General features: G+C 54.9%; 2 protein-coding genes across 4 annotated transcripts in view; one reads left to right on the top strand and one right to left on the bottom strand.

Moving 5' to 3' along the window:
• The first annotated feature begins 698 nt into the window (after positions 1–698).
• On the top strand, positions 699–7,592 carry PLEKHG4 (pleckstrin homology and RhoGEF domain containing G4). Of its 3 annotated transcripts, XM_029203760.1 has the most exons (21): positions 699–1,203; positions 1,346–1,441; positions 1,517–1,640; positions 1,730–1,823; positions 1,910–1,984; positions 2,068–2,184; positions 2,342–2,440; positions 2,534–2,682; positions 2,835–2,973; positions 3,068–3,184; positions 3,359–3,541; positions 3,797–4,299; positions 4,375–4,621; positions 5,343–5,432; positions 5,517–5,738; positions 5,831–6,001; positions 6,076–6,253; positions 6,630–6,746; positions 6,893–7,129; positions 7,217–7,332; positions 7,504–7,592. In XM_029203760.1, exons 1-21 carry the CDS (start codon positions 699–701, stop codon positions 7,507–7,509), a joined length of 3,585 nt encoding a protein of 1,194 aa, XP_029059593.1. In that variant the 3' UTR covers positions 7,510–7,592. The 3 variants fall into 3 exon arrangements, with proteins under 3 accessions (XP_029059593.1, XP_029059587.1, XP_029059598.1); XM_029203754.1 differs by having other exon boundaries at positions 7,217–7,551; XM_029203765.1 differs by lacking the exon at positions 1,346–1,441 and having other exon boundaries at positions 699–1,053; positions 7,217–7,551.
• A 566-nt stretch (positions 7,593–8,158) lies between these two features.
• Positions 8,159–16,101, bottom strand: part of KCTD19 (potassium channel tetramerization domain containing 19) — a 32,442-nt gene continuing 24,499 nt past the window's right edge. The window contains exons 7-16 of the mRNA XM_029213570.1: positions 15,911–16,071; positions 14,527–14,630; positions 13,899–14,041; positions 13,624–13,707; positions 13,241–13,352; positions 12,217–12,844; positions 10,044–10,235; positions 9,712–9,866; positions 9,278–9,379; positions 8,159–8,361 (exon numbers count right to left, since the gene is read on the bottom strand). Of these exons, the coding sequence (XP_029069403.1) occupies positions 8,248–8,361; positions 9,278–9,379; positions 9,712–9,866; positions 10,044–10,235; positions 12,217–12,844; positions 13,241–13,352; positions 13,624–13,707; positions 13,899–14,041; positions 14,527–14,630; positions 15,911–16,071 (1,795 nt within the window). The 3' untranslated portion in view covers positions 8,159–8,247. The remainder of the gene's footprint in view (positions 8,362–9,277; positions 9,380–9,711; positions 9,867–10,043; positions 10,236–12,216; positions 12,845–13,240; positions 13,353–13,623; positions 13,708–13,898; positions 14,042–14,526; positions 14,631–15,910; positions 16,072–16,101) is intronic.

Here is a 16,101-nt window from a genome sequence, read left to right as displayed (position 1 = left end):
CCTGGCGGGTGGGCTGTGGCTGCGTCTTCCGGCCCCCAGGGGGCGGTGCGGCGTGGCGCCCGGTCCTCTGCCGCGGTCGTTCCCGCCCCCGCGGCCAGGAGGCGGCGCCCGTCAACGCCAGGCGCCGCGCCGTACCCGCCGTCGAGGCGGCGGTGTGGTATGTTCGAGGGCTCTGGCTGCCTGGCCTCCCGGGTTCGGGGTTCCCCTCGGCGCGTACCCCGGGCGGGCGGGCGAGCGAGGGAGGGAGCGGGCGCGCGAGTCCCCCGGTGGCGGGGGGAGGGGGGCGCCAGGGTCGGCTGGGCTCACGGGAGCGCGAGCACGAGGCAGCGCTCCGCCCACCCCGTGAGCGTCCCACCTGCGTAGGCCCGCCCAGCGTGGCGGCAAGTGAGCGTTCGAGCTTGGGGCGCTCCCGGCGAAGGCCCAAGTGAGCGTGGACCCGCGAGCCGTGAGCTGCGGGGGAGAGACACCGGCTCTTCTCCCCGCTCCTCAGGCCTGAACTGCGGCACTGACTGCGCTCCCTGAGCCGAGCACCAAGACTGGCATCTCCTACGGCCTAGTGCCTTCTACCTGCATCGCCCGCTCAGCCCTACCCGACCATCTTCAACCTGTTTCCTGGATGAGCTGAGGCCTCAGTTCACACCGAGGGCTTAGCTCCTCTGCCACTTGCCGGGAGTAGGTCCACCCTTAAGGAAGGGGTGATGGAAGGGCCCCTGGAGGATGGGGATGAGTCCTCAGCCTCCCAGGGCCACCCCACCGACTGGAGGTTTGCTGTGTGCAGTTTTAGAGATGCCTGGGATGAGGGGGAACCTGCTCTCCAGATGCAGGACCCCAATCCTCCGAGCCCACCAGCAGGGGCAGCCCAGGGGGAAGGGCTACAGGGCAGCCCTCTGCCTGGTGAGCGTCAGTCAACTCCAGGACAGAAGGTTGCAGATGGGTCGGGGGATGGCCAGAGGGGTGTATTAGGAGGTTCCTTAGTCCAGCGGGAGGAACCAGCCTCCTCTGGAATGGAGATCCTCCTATGCCCAATGTTCTCCCACCTTAGTCTGGCACAGGGTGAGAATGACAGCCAAGGAGGAGGCTTGGCAGGGGACTCAGTTTCAGGCAGGGCAATGCCAATCCGCTTGGACCCTGAAGGGTTGGACAGTGACCCTGTGAACCTCGGGGATCTTTTATCTGAGACATCATCAGAGCTACTGGAGGCAGGTAAGGAAGGAAAGTCTTGGAAGGGAGTGAGGGTACCTGGAGGTGGGGAGGCCTCTGACTCTACTCAGGCTAAAGCCCAAGTTCACGTAGGGGTCTCTGGGTAAATGGCCCAATGTAGACCCAAACCATTTTCCTTCCCAAGACCCCAACGGATCCAGGCTCCTTAAGTCCACTGACAGCCTCCTGGCCCAAGACCTCGCCTGGGAGCTGCTTGCCAGTGGCCTGGCTGCCCTGCCAGGTAACTGGGAGACACTAGAGGCAGAAGAGGTGGGGTGACTTGATTGTGCAGGTGTTCACCGCCTTCTCCGCACAGGCACTCGGGATGTAGAAGGCAGGGCAGTGCTGCTTCTGAGTGCCCATAACCCGGCCTGGCTTCACCCCAAGTGCAGCAGCCATGAACTCATCCGCCTCCTGCTCTACCTGCGAAGCATCCCCAGGTTGCGGGGTGGAGGTTGGGGGACAGAACCTGAGCAAGGGGATGGCAGGGTTGTGGAAACAGATACTGAACCAAAGCCTGCTCCTTTAGGCCCAAAGTACAGGCCCTGGGACTGACCGTGTTAGTAGATGCCCGAATTTGTTCCCCAATCTCTTCCCTCTTCTGGGGGCTCAGCCAGCTGCAAGTGAGTACAGGATTATAGCTCTCCTCTTCCCCCCCACAACCCTTTTTATAGGGTTAGGAGCAGGGCTGAGCTCAGATTCCTTGCAGGAAGCAGCCCCAGGGTCGGTGCACCAGGTGCTGCTAATGGGAAAGATGCCTCAGGAGGTGCCTTCAGGGCTGCAGGTAGGGACTGAGCCATTTGGCCAGGGTGGAGGTGGGGCACTTCCCCACCAGGCCTGAGTCCACTACATCTTCTTTTTCTTCAGTTAGAGCAGCTGTCCTCTGATCAGAGCCTGCTGACCCACATCTCCACCTCGGGGTTGCCCACTTCACTAGGAGGAGGCCTGCTTTACTGCCACCAGGCCTGGCTGGGCTTCCGGATGGTCAGTGCACTGGGTGGGGCATAGGGTGGGTAGGCAGGCAATCTGGCCAGCAGAGGAGGCTCCCCTGGGCTGGCTTGAGCAGTGCAGTGGCCTGGGATCCAAGATGCCTGGGACTAGCACTGTGCACTGCCCTGGTCATGCCTGCCTCTGCTCACAGCGTCTGGAAACCCTACAGCAGAGCTGCCAGGTGCTTTGTGCCCTGCTCCAGGGGGCCATTGAGAGCATGAAGGCTGTGCCCCAGCCCATGGAGTCTGGGGTGAGTGTCTCCTTTCAGCACCTCCCCGAATGCTCCCTATCTTCTTCCTCTTCTCCCATGCACACCTCCACTGCCTGTTGCCCTTAATCACAGGAAGTCGGTCGGCTGCTGCAGCAGGCACGGGTCCTGATGCAGCATGTGCTAGACTCACCTCAGTTGGCATGGCTACAGTGCCAGGGAGCCTTGGAGCTGGCATGGCTGAAGCAGGAGGTTCCAGAGGTGACCCTGAGCCCAGACTACAGGTAGGTGCAAGCCCAAATCTTTCCCCAGCCCACCATATCCCATGCCAAGGACTCAGTGGCTGGCTCAGAACCAGCCAGGATTGTGGTCCTAGGACAGGGTGGAGTGGAGCTAGGCACTCAGCAGGCGCGCTAAGACATGTACCATGCACCAGGCCTGCAGTGGACGAGGTTGAGGAGCTGTATGGTCGTGTGGATGGATTGCTGCACCAACTGACCCTGCAGAGTAACCAGCGAGTACAAGCACTGGAGTTGGTCCAGATGCTGGAGGCCCAGGAGGGCGAGCTGCACCAGGTGAGAACTATCTGCCCAGGTGGGCGTCACCTTTCGTCTCAAGCATCACCCCCACCCCACAGCAGCTCTCTTTTCTTTCTTTGTACTCCTCCAGATTGAAGTGTGGCTACAGCAGGTGGGTTGGCCAGCACTTGAGGAGCCAAGGGAACCCTCATTGGACATGCTGCTTCAGGCCCAAGGCCCTTTTGGGGACCTGGACCGAATTGCCCAGGTGAGTTTAGTTACTTGTTCATTGAGCACGGAGAGAGAGGGGAATGGGTTGGGGGTGGAGGGAAGGTCTTCACAGAAGTGACTGATGAGGACACGTAGACATCTGTGGAAAAGACCAGGGCTCGCGGGCTGCACTACCAGGCCCGGGCTTGGTGAGCCCAGTCTCTGTCTCCAGGAGCAGGTCAGGCGAGGGGAGAAACTTCTGCAGCCACTGGCTGGCTGGGATGCGGCTGAACTGGGCCCCGCTGGGGCCCGCTTTCTGACCCTGCAAGCCCAGCTGACTGACTTCTGTAGGGCTTTAGCCCAGCGGCGGCAGCGGCTGGCGGATGCTGAGAGGCTGTTGCAGCTCTTCAGGCAGGTGGGTGAGGGGTCCCACCCCTGGCTCCAGGCGGTCAGTGAAGCCAGAGGGGCGGCTGCTCGGCTCTACGACAGCTTGGGCTTTGTTGTATACCTTGCCTGTTTTCTTTTCTTGTCTTCAATCTGACCCCAAAATCCTACCACTGAGGATGCAGCCTGGGGCCAACGTTCTGTGGGGATGGGGGGAGGTAGAGGAGAAGGCTCAGCAGTCTTGGTGGGATCCTTCCTCAATGCTTATCTGGCTTTGGTGTTGCAGGCCTTGATGTGGGCTGAGGAGGGGCAGCGGGTGTTGGCAGAGCTGGAACAGGAACGCCCAGGGGTTGTGCTGCAACGGCTGCAGTTGCATTGGACCAAGCATCCTGACTTGCCTCCTGCCCACTTCCGAAAGATGTGGGCTCTAGCCACAGGGCTGGGATCTGAGGGTATCCGCCAGGAGTGCCGCTGGGCCTGGGCGCGGTGCCAGGACACCTGGCTGGCCCTGGACCAGAAGTTAGAAGCTGCTGTGAAGCCACCACTGACAGGTAGCACCGCTAGCTTGTGTGTCAGCCGGGTACTGGCTGTACCTGCTACCCCTCCCCTGAGGAAGGCATACAGCCTTGATCGGAATCTGGGACTGAGTCTCAGAGAATCTGCCCACCACTGCCACCATGAGGCCATTGTGGCTGCCTGCCACAGACCAGAGGCTGGAGTTGGTGCCCAGTCAGGGTCATGCCCCACCATGCCTCCGCCAGGTGGCTCTGAACCCAGGAGTCCCAACAGGTAGGCAGTGAGCAGGGCGGGGAGGGCAGTGTGGCAGGGCAGATGTCTTGGGTCCTGATTCCACCTACCTGGTAGACTCCAGCTGGTGCTGGCAGAGATGGTGGCTACAGAGCGGGAGTATGTCCGTGCTCTTGACTATACCATGGAGAACTACTTCCCCGAGCTGGATCGCCCTGATGTGCCCCAGGGCCTCCGTGGCCAGCGCGCCCACCTCTTTGGCAACCTGGAGAAGCTGCGGGACTTCCACCGCCATTTCTTCTTGCGTGAGCTGGAGGCCTGTACCCAGCACCCACCCCGGGTGGCCTATGCTTTCCTGCGCCATGTAAGCTCCTCAGGCCGTACAGGCCCTGGCTGATTCTGCCACATTCAACAGAGAGCTACTGGGCACGTGCTTGGGGTCAGGCCCTGTGATGGGTACAGCTATGAGCAGGACCAACTGGTCCCTGTTTTTCAGGGTGCTCTTAGTTTAGCAGAGGAGACATAAAAGTAAAAAAGATAATTCCATGTTATAGTTGAGGTTAGGGGGGAAAAATGGGATAGATAGGTGATTGTGAGTTAGCAGCAAGGCAGAGGTATCCCCTTTAGAGAGAGCAATTAGAGAGGCCGCTTAGAGGAGCTGATGTTTGAGCTAAGGCCAGAGGGAGGGGCTGCAGTCAGAGCATTCCACCCAGAGGAAAGATCAAGTGCAAAGCCCTGGGCAGGAAAGAGGCCCAGTGGTCAAGGAAGAGAGAAGTCAGTGTAGCATGGTGTAGTGAGCAAGGGAAGGTGTAGTCTGAGGTGAGGTGAGATTAGAGCACTGCTCTCAGAGCTGTGGGAGCAGCAAAGCTGTATGCAGGACTTCTTCCCCAGAGGGCCTGAGGGCAAGCCCTTCTCCGCACAGTGTCTCTTGCCAGATCACCCGTCATTCAAAGCAGGGCACATTGGCTCTGTGTGGGGAGGCCTCCTTGGGACCTTTAGGCATTTTGGTCCTCCCAAACTGAGAGTGGTTTGGCCCCCTTGGATGCTGGCCCATTTGCACCAGACCAAGCTGTGTATCTTTGCAGAGGGTGCAGTTTGGGATGTACGCACTCTACAGCAAGAATAAACCATGCTCCGATGCCCTGATGACCAGCTATGGTCACATCTTTTTCAGGGTAGGTGAGCCTGAGACTGTAGTGGGAGTGGGGGATGGAGCAGGTAACCTGAAGCTCCCTGACGGTCTCTTACGCACCTGGCAGGACAAGCAGCAAGCACTGGGGGACCACTTGGACTTGGCCTCCTATCTGCTGAAGCCCATCCAGCGCATGAGCAAGTACACACTGCTGCTGCAAGAGCTGGCACGGGCCTGCGGGGGAACCGTGCCAGAGCTGAGTGCCCTGCGGGCTGCCCAGAGCCTCGTGCGCTTCCAGCTGCGACACGGCAATGACTTGCTAGCCATGGATGCCATCCAGGGCTGTGACGTGAGTCATCGCAGGCTGTGGTGGGCAGGGGCAGTGGGTGTGAAGGGAGGGGGCAGAAGAGGCTGGGAACCCACTGGGCCCCAACTTGGCAGGTCAACCTCAAGGAACAGGGGCAGTTGGTCCGACAGGATGAGTTCACGGTGTGCTCTGGGCGCCACAAGTCCCTGCGTCGTGTTTTCCTCTTTGAGGAGCTGTTGCTTTTCAGCAAGCCTCGCCGAGGACCCAAAGGCATCGACACATTTGCCTACAAGCGCTCCTTCAAGGTAGGCCCACCCAACCCCTCCCTCTACCCCCTGCACCCCCAGTGCCTCACCAAGCTCCTTTCCTGGCCACACAGATGGCAGACCTTGGCCTCACTGAGTGCTCTGGGGATAGCAACCTGCGCTTTGAGGTCTGGTTTCGCCGTCGCAAGGCCAGGGACACCTTTGTGCTACAAGCTGCCAGCTTGGCCACGAAGCAGGCTTGGACAGCTGACATCTCCCGACTGCTCTGGAGGCAGGCTGTCCACAACAAGGGTGGGTCCCTGCCCCATTTCACCCCACACTCCCCTCCTTGGAGAGCTTACATTGTCCCAGAGGGGCCCCAAGGAGGGCCTAGGGACCTGGAAATACTTGGGAGGGTGGAAAAGGTCCCTCAGCAGCAGCCAGCGCAGGGGAAAGAACTCCAAAGTCGGGAAGTCCTGCAGTCAGTCTCAGAATGTGCACACAGTATTAACCTCTGAGTGTCAGAGGCCTCATCTTTAAAAAGAGAATTATGACACCTCGTGGGATTGTTGGGAAAGGCTCAGCGCACAGGACAATCTGCAGGCTATGGGTGTACAGGAGAGACTAATATAAGGGGAAAGAGTGATAAAGGGCTGGGCTCATGTCCAGATGTCCACTCTCCACCCAGAGGTGCGCATGGCTGAGATGGTGTCCTTGGGTGTGGGGAACAAGGCCTTCCAGGACATCGCCCCCAGCAAAGAGGCTATCAACGACCGCACCGTCAACTATATCCTGAAGTGCCAAGGTAGCAGGCAGGCTGCAGGGGGTTGGGGTGAGGAGAGCTGCACAGGCGGCAACATGGACCTCTGTCAGCCGTAGCCTGCGCTCGCCTCAGGACCTTGGCCCACCTGGGCTCTGGCCTGTCCCAACCTGACCCTCTTTCTCATACAGAAGTTCGCTCTCGGGCCTCCATTGCTGTGGCCCCATTTGACTATGACAGCCCTTACCTGGGGGCCTCAAGCTCCCTTTCTGAAGATCCTGCTTCTTGCTCTGTACTGGGGTCCCTCAACCTGCATCTGTACAGAGACCCAGCTGTTCTGGGCTTCCGCTGGCCCCTGTATTCCACCAGCTTCCCAGAGGAAGCAGTACTGGAGACTGAAGCTGAGCTGGGCAGCCAGCCATCTTTGAGTAGGTCTGGGCTTGGCCAGAGGCAGGAGGGCATGGCTTGGGGTCTGGGCCTCCTCTGCTGACAGCTCACCCAGTCTCCCTTATTAGTTCCTGAGGACTCAGAGGTCTCCTCCCAGTGCCCGTCAGCCAGTGGCTCCAGTGGCTCGGACAGCAGCTGTGTGTCAGGGCAGGCCCTGGGCAGGGGCCTGGAGGACTTGTCCTATGTGAGTTCCATTTAGCCTTATACCTACCAGCCCTTTTTCAGCCCTGCCTGGGCCTATGGCTGCCTTGCTTTTAGGTGGAAATGGGGGTGGTAGGTCAGAGCCATTCCTCAGAGACCCCACCTGGACCCCGAGCCAGGGAAATACATGTTCGTGCCTAGCTTTGCACCACAGGTCTGAGCCTGGGCTTGAAGGTGGGCAGTGGATCCAGGAGTTGCTAGATCCAAGGAACATCACCTCTCTCAAGATCTGCTGCGACCAGGCCATGGGTGGCACCTGGGTCGCTTCCAGCCCACATGCACAGCCCTGTTGACTACCCTTTCTGATGTCTGTGTCATTGGACAGATCAGCATGGACCTCTCCAGGGGATGCTAGTTGCAGAGCCTAAATGAGCACCCTGATTCTGGGCCCCTGGCCTCATGTCCCCTTTTTCTCTCCCCATCTCCAGCTCCCACCCCAGTTGTTCCCACCCAGAACAGAGGGTGGGTGTTTGTTTCTATGCTGTAGGCTGGTGGGACATCTAGTGACTGGGCTGCCCCACCCCTCAGTAGGAATACAGGTGGGTTCCTCGCCACTGCTTCCCAACCCCTGGTCTCAAAGCCAAGCTCATCCCTGTTGGACTCTTACTCTTGTCTACCCTGGCTCCCTAGGCCCAGGCCCTTCTTTCCTGGGTCAGTTTGGTTATATTGATTCAAAACTTTTTGAATAGATTTCAGTTTAAGATTATTTCACTGGTTGTAAGGTCTTTGGTGTCTCAGAGACGGAGTCCAGACCCTTGACTTGTGATTTATTCTTTGTTTACAATAAAAAATAAACTAACACACCCTTGGACGGGCACACACATTCTGGGGACGTCCCCGGTTAAAATGAACCTTGGCGATGGGATGGGGTGTTTGTGGGGCAGCTTCTCTGGGTACCTTAGCCATCTTGTAAATACTTGCTTAGGAGAGAGTAAGAGACAGACCTCGACAGGCCCCTCTGGATGAGCAGGTCCACACAGCGGCCGTATTTCCTGGCAAAAGGCAGCGTGAGCTGGAAGGAAAAGGCTGGTCTTATTCCTGACTTCCTGGCTGTGTGGATGGGGTCCTCCTATCTGGGTGGGGGCAGGGTCAAGGCAAGGCTACTTGATGCTGTTGAGCTCACTTCTGCCTAAAGGCGTCTCACAGACCTGTGGTTTCGAGTGGCTACCAGGGAACACAACAGAATGAATAGAGGGCCAAAAGTGCATGTTTCCTGCCACTGGTTTTCCACTTTCTAGTCGTAGATGCTGACTTCACATTCCACTAAGTAGACTAGGCAGAGGATAGTAACTTGGCACTTTTGTGTTTATAGTGAAAGATGTTATAGTAATGTACTTGATTACAGAAATGCCAGATTAATGAAAAATTAGCTAAATCTTTTTCACCTACAATGTTAAAATAAAAATGTGAATCCTAAAATTATTTTAAGGAATCAAAAAACAAAAAACCTGAGTCATTCCTTTGCCCTTATTGAACATTTTCCTTTTCTTTGTAAAAACTGCTTTAAAGCAGCTTAAGTGTAAAAGGAATGTACAAAAGTACTGACATCATGGCTGAGTAGGTGAAGTTGGTATCAGTCATTGAAAACATCTATCTGACTCCCAGTAGTTTCTCGGATTTCAGCACCCCAAAACCTTGAGCTCGTAGAATGTGCTTCCCTGAGTATAGTCAGGGTTGTTAGTGATGAAGGCTAAATTGGTAAAATGGGAGGAAAACTACAAAAACCAGTGGCCTGAATACTGCTTTTTGACCACTCTAGACAGGTTAATTTCATCCATTGTTCCTCCCTCCCTGGGACCAGAGACTAGAGGTCTTGTTGCCTGTCTTGCCTTCTGGGCAGCACTGGCCTGGCCCTCATGCAGCAAGACAGTGTACATCTGAGGCATCTGGAGGGTCGCCATTCCCAGTGGGGTGCAGGAGGCCCTCACCTCCACCCAGCTGTACAGATGTTCCTGGGTGTACCGGTCATCCTTGAAGCCAGTGATGGCCAGCAAGTCCACCACAAACTGCTTGGGGCTGATGTTCAGGGTCTGCCAGAAGAGCCCACAGTCAGGCAGGGCTGGGGGCAGCAGTGTGACACACATTTGCTCCCAGCCCCTCAGAGTGGGATGCAGAGCAGGGGCTTCCCTGGGCCTGCAGGAGCTGCAGAGGTCAGAGGATACTATCAGTTCAAACTGCCTCTTGGCCAAGGCTTGGCCCAGATGCTGCTGCCCTGTCTCCCTGTCCCTGCCCTTCTGCCCCTGATCTCTTCCCCTTATTCCCCTGACCCCGTATCTTGGCTTGCTTCCTCTTGCCTTGCCTACTTACCGTGGAGGCAAGGGAAAGTGGAGAAGGAACAAGACCTGAGGCCTATCACACGTACCCACAGCCGGTTGGCCAGGGAGACCACCTTGGCTGTGATGGCTTTGGGGTCCTTTTGCCTGATGGAATCCAGAATGATGTCAGTCAGGAAGCAGTGACATTTCTGTGCGTAAAACATCTCTTCCCAGGACAGAGAGAAACTCAGGAAAGTCACCTCTGTGGAGGAGAGAGTGGATGTGGCCACATCTGTCACGGCTAGAGCCTTAGAGCCAGCCCGGAGTAAGGGAGAGGTGTAGGGCTTCCAAGGGAGACTGTATCCCTGAAGTACCCTGGGTGAGGGCTCAGGCATCTCCGCAAGGAAGTGCAGGGCCAGGCATGGCTCCAGAGCCTTACCTCGGGGCTGGGGGCTGGCTGTGGGTGGCATGTGTGTGAGGTTGTCCATCTGTGTGGTATAGATGATGCTGTCCTCAAAGAACATGCAGGAGCCATCACTACCCACCACGGGGGGGTGGGTCACTTTGAGGATGACCCCTGTGCTGTCCGTCTCACTGGCCTCAGGCAGAGACTGCTCAGGGGCAGGACTTTCTGTGAAAACAACATGGGGAGAGGGCTCTCCTTAAGCCACCTCAGAGCCCAAGCAGGGAGGAGACCTCTGGCAACAGACCAGTACAGTCAGTCACGAGCCTTTGCCTCCAGCTTCTCAGAAGTGGTACCCTGGGCTGGCAGGGGCATGTTCTGGCTCTCCTCTCTACATTGCCCTTGAATCACTGCAGGCCAAATCCTGAATTTCAGAACTCGAAGAAACTTTCCAAATCCTCTGTTGAACTAGGACTGGTAGTAAATAGAGCTGATAATAACCCAGCTGGGGACTGGAAATCTTAGTAAAATTATGAGAGGAGCTTTTGTGGGGAGTTGCTGATGCATGTCCATTCTGAAGAATATGCTTGAGGGACTTCCCTGGTGGCACAGTGGTTAAGAATCTGCCTGCCAATGCAGGGGGCACAGGTTTGATTCCTACTCCGGGAAGATCCCATGTGCCGCAGAGCAACTAAGCCTGCGTGCCACAACTACTGCGCCTGCGCTCTAGAGCCCTCGAGCCACAACTACTGAAGCCCACGTACCTAGAGCCTGTGCTCTGCAACAACTGAAGCCACCGCAATGAGAAGCCCACCAATGCAATGAAGAGTAGCCCCCGCTCGCTACAACTAGAGAAAGCCCGTGCACAGCAACAAAGACCCAACGCAGCCAAAAATAAATAAATAAATTTATTTAAAAAAAAAAAAGAATCTGCCTGCGCATGCAGGGGACATGGGTTCGATCCCTGTTCCGGGAAGATCCCACATGCCGCGGAGCAACTAAGCCTGTGCGCCACAACTACTGAGCCTGTGCTCTAGAGCCCTCAAGCCACAACTACTGAGCCCGCGTGCTGCAACTCCTGAAGCCCACGGTCCTAGAGCCCATGCTCTGCAACAAGAGAAGCCACCGCAATGAGAAAGCCTGCACACTGCAATTAAGAGTAGCCCCAGCTTGCCACGACTAGAGAAAGCTCGTGTGCAGCAACAAAGACCAGCGCAGCCAAAAATAAATTAAAAAAAAATATGCTTGAGAAACCAACTTGGGGCTCACAGGTGGGGCACAAGAAGACCCCTCCAAGCAGGGCCTGAGCCACTAAAAGGGAAAATGACAGAATACTGTAGGAAGGACTTTGAAGGAGCAGAGGAAACAGTCTGTCATAGCAGTTCTCAGCTCACTTCCCTGGGCTGCTCCATACTTGCCCACCACACACACACCTGTCTATTCAGCCCAGTCCCCATATACCCTCCTGTCTTCTGGACTTCTCCCCTTGGATGTCCATCAGTACCTCACATGCAATGTGTCATCTTCCCCAAGTCCTACTTCTCTTGTCCTTCCTACCTCAGTAACCATCCACCCCCTTGCAATCACCCAAACCAGAAACCTGCCCCCTCCTTGGCCTGATACTTTCCTGCTTCTTCCAACTGCCTAACTTGTTTCATCTAGAATGATCTTGGCATTTCTAACACGTATCCTCCTGCTGCTGCATTTCCTCTGCCCTGGAACAAACTTTCTAAATGCACACCTGACTGCTTGCTTCCTTGTTTAGAATGCTTCAGTGGCTGTCCACTCCCCTTAGGATCAGAACAAACTGCTAGGTCCTGAACCTGACCCACAAGACCTGTCCTGATTTCCTTATGTCTTCAGCCTTATCTCTTTATCACTTCATGTGAAGCCTGGTCTCCAGCTGCTAGACGCATGACTTGTTTCCTCAAGCACCCAAGGCTTCTCCTTCTTTCCCCTGCTGACTCCTCAGCCCCCAACCCTTCTCTGTGCTCCTATCACTTTATAGGCACTTCCTCCCATATGCCTCAAGTAGTTTCTCAAGCCCCCAAGTCATGCCAGTGTGCCTGTCATTTCTGGGTCTTCTGCTTGGCATCAGTGAGTGCAGAGCTCTAGTCCCTCTTAATCACTGACTCGCTCTGTGGTCTTGGCCAAGGTTTGCCTTCTATGTTGTAAATGAGAATTAGGTCAAGGATGGGACAGGACTCACCTCTCTCCTCTGGGCTCTGCTTGCCCCAGTCCTTCAAGGTGACAGCTCTTTTCATGGGGAAGTATGGCTTGAAAGTTGGCTCTGGCTCCTTGTCTTTGGTTCCAGCTCCAGCCCCTGCCTGTGGGCCTGGGTCCTTCTCTGAGGCTGTGTAATGGCCTTTCCAGGAAGCTGAGGTGCTGGGCTGGGAAACAGCCTCACCTCCTGAGGGGAGCTTCAGGGTGGCTTCCTCCAAGGAGCTGCTCTGGGGGCCTGGCAGTGGCTGGAATTCCCATTGTTTGCAATTGACCATGTCCCATTCCCTTACCAGGGAGATGAGTTTTTGCATGGGGGTGACAGGAGGGTCTTTGCTTTCAGATTTCTGTGTGAGGTTGACTGTGGTACACTTCTTCTTGGGAGGACTCTCAGGGTGGGCCCCCCAGTGTCTAGGGTTGGCACATAGACCAGGACAGTGTGAGTATGTGCTGGGATTACCCGCCCTCTTGGCACCTCGGCATAGGGACACCTGGATTGTCTGGAAGTACTGCTCAGCCTCCTCTATCTGGCTGGACCTGGCCAGGGTCCCCTCGGCCTTGTTCCGTGGAGTCCTGTCACTGCAGTCTTGGAACTCCATAGGCATGCAAGCTGTGGTCTGGAGAGGGAGGGCACAGCAGCTCTGTGCATTTTGTGCTTCCACATCGAAGCCTTACCCAAGATCTCATAAGCTGGGTCTCTAAGACTTCACTTGCTTACCCAGAATAATCCCATCCCCCACATGGTTATTACATTTGATATTTGCTCAGTCTGAGTGGGGGTGGTACCAGCCCAGGGTCCTTTCACACACCAAAGGGACATATCAGCATCCCAGGCCACAGGCAGCCAGCATTTCCTGGTGTCTCCCTCCAGGTTCAGAAACCAGTCACTGTGCCAGGAGCCATGTAGGCCCGGCTCTTTCATTTTGCCATACCCCTCAGTAGCGGTCTGCCCTCTGAGCCCTGTGCTGGTGCTCTTTCAGGATAACACCAAACCAAAGAATGCTGGGACTTACTTCTTTGGCATCTCTACTGAACTCCACCAGTGACCCTGGCCCTTCTGTCACCACATGCAGCCTTCTGATGGGAAAAACTTCATTTCCAGATTCTTTCTCCTGGATCCATGACCTGCAGACTCCAAGAGGGTTTGGTTAGTAAGCAGAAGCTTCCACTAGTCCATCGACCAGGTCTGCCCTTTGGCTGGGAGTTAACTCTAGACAGCAGGGGAGAAGGGGCTTTAAAGGGTTTTGCTTAGGTCCCTGCCCAATCCTGGGCCTGCTCCACCCCCTTAACTCTAAGGAGAACAGGTCCTACTGGGAGGTGAGACTTAGGACAGGATTCCCAAGAGGAATATAAAGGTTCAAACTTTAGAACATGGTGTCAGGAGCAGTTTCCTTACTTGTATGCCTCACATTGGATAAGGGCTTCTGAGAGGGATGGGATGTGGTATTCCTCCACCTCCTGGCAGAGGAGGGGCCATTCCCTGCAAATGACAAGATGTCGCACTGGGCATCTGGAGTGGGAGTGTGGGTGGGGTTATAAGCCTCCAGAGCTGCTGCCTTGAACAGCAGTTCACATGTTGGAAATAATATAATCTCCCTGAAGGCTACAAACTCAAATTTCCATCTTGAAGAGGGATGGGGTTTCATTATATGATTTCCTTCCTTCACTCACTTAAATTCAGATGGTAAAAATAGTTTTCCAAGTCTCAGGAAGTTGAGAATGTGTCGAAACATTTGGCCATCCCCGTGGATCAGCAGGGTCTGTCCATATGTGATCCAGTACACTCTCTGAGGGTTGGACAGCAGTTCTGGATACTGCAAAGGGTTGGACACCAGACTCTTGTTAGTCTGTTAAAGGGCTACATCCTTATTAAGGGGCAGGTCAGCCTTCTCTTCGTTTTCCTAACCATTCTAGAGCAGAGGCTTTGGGATTTCCATCTCCTTATCTTGTTGGCCACAAGGAGCCATAATGAGGAGCAGAGCATCTAGGGAGAAGCACATCATCTCTGCTTCAAGTTTTGCTGGCTCCTAGACCACTCTCTTGAGGCATCTGGAACCTCACCCTATGTCCTGCTCAGTCCAGGCGCCTCAGACTGGCCTCATCCCTACCCAAACTCCTAAAAGCCTTCCCAGAATGCTGCTCATACAATAAAAGCACTTTGGGCCATGGAGCAGAGGGAAGGTCCTTGCTTCTTAATCAGCCTTAAGCAGGTGCTGAAGGCTGTGTATGGGTCAGGTGACAGATTCTTCTCAGCCGCAGAAGCCAAAAGGAGATGAGGGCAGCCTCAGGCCAGCAGTACCTTCAGCAGGGTCTGCAAGGTGGTTGCATACCAGTGGCTTCCAACATAAACTTTGACGATCTGTTGAGGGGAATACACAGTGATTTCTGCCGTCCACTCCTCATCTAAGGAAACCAATGAGAGGGAACACATCACGTGGCCAGAAGGGAAATTAGGTAGGGCATTTTGTCCATTACATGTTAAGACACAATATCTTCATCAGTCATATTCTGTTGCCTAGTCTGAGAAGCAGCAGAAATCCCTGACATCAACCTTTTCTGCTCCTCAGGCCTTCCCTGTGGCTCACCATATGGTTTCCTGGGTGTCAATAGCAGCTTGGAGGGTCAGCTGGTGACTCTGGGTTGGGGGAGGGCCACCAACCCCAAGGGCACTGCTGTTCTTCCCCTGGCCCACCTCTCCCAAGAAAGCTTGGCTAATGTACCTTTCTACCTACCTTGCTAACTGCTTCTGGTTTCTGGCTGGGTGTGTAATTTTCCACATGGCCACTCAGACCGGAGCTAGGAGTCCCTCTGTATGTTTGTGCTTATGGTTTGGCAAATATCATAGAGCCAGCGTCTCATCAAATCACTATCACTTCTATAGAGACCAAGCCTCGAGGCATGTCTGGAGAATGGGGCTTTATTCTGGGAAGATGAACTCATGACCCTTTTCCTGGGGTGACTAGATTTAGGCTTTGTTCTGTATTAAGAACCAGTTTCTAATGAGCTTTGTAATGAATGAAGGGTATATAAATAGATGATATAACCAAGAGGTATATAGATTGTGAACCTCATGAAGATAGAAACTGGGTCTGTTTTGCTCTCTTCTGTACCTCTAGTGTTATCTACTGTCCTGGTATATGGTAGGTGCTCAAATAAGTACTGAATGTTGCTGAATGATAGTAATATAGCATAAATTGATCTAAAACACTTTTTGTTAGGAAACAGTTATAGGCAGCTGGTGAAACAACATTGGCTTTAGACTCAGATTTAAATCCCAGCTTGACCATGATCTAGTAATGTAAGCAAGTTACCTCCCAGAGCCTCTGCTTTTTTTGTTAAATGGACCCAGGGATCATTCTTCCCTGGATGGCTGCGAGGACCAAATGGGCATAGCATCGGCTCCCAGAGCCAGAGCAGGCATGCCCTTGGGGTCCCATGTGGCCCCCCAACTGGGTCAGTCTGCACAGCTCAGCCTGGACTACTTGAGGCTACCTGTGGGCTTGGGGTGGGGAGGGGTCACCTAACAGGAAAGTTTCCTTTTAGGCGAAACCCACAGATGTTAGTCTAGCTTTCCTTTTCTGTTCCATCTACAGTTCCTGGTTCTAGCCAGCCTTATCTTTCCTCTGTGATCCCCTAGACCCTCCTCTGATGTTGAATTCAAACTGAGAAGCTTCTTTATTTACTGAGCACATCCATGGGTGCCAGAGTCCTCGGCTCCAGATGAGTCTTCAGAGCCACTTTCATTGGCTCATAGGTGATGTCCCTCTTGTCCAGGAAGGCACAGAGCTCGTACACCTCAGAAATGGTCTCAGTCAGGGGCAGCCGGCAAGTCCCCAGCCAGTTCCTGCCCAGAGGAAAGGTCTGTCACAGAGAG

This window comes from Monodon monoceros, unplaced genomic scaffold, assembly GCF_005190385.1.
Source record: "Monodon monoceros isolate NGI ecotype Baffin Bay Population unplaced genomic scaffold, NGI_Narwhal_1 Super_Scaffold_10, whole genome shotgun sequence".
NCBI lineage: Eukaryota > Metazoa > Chordata > Mammalia > Artiodactyla > Monodontidae > Monodon > Monodon monoceros.
Note: the sequence above shows the minus strand (reverse complement) of the source record. Positions and strands in the feature narration are given on the sequence as shown.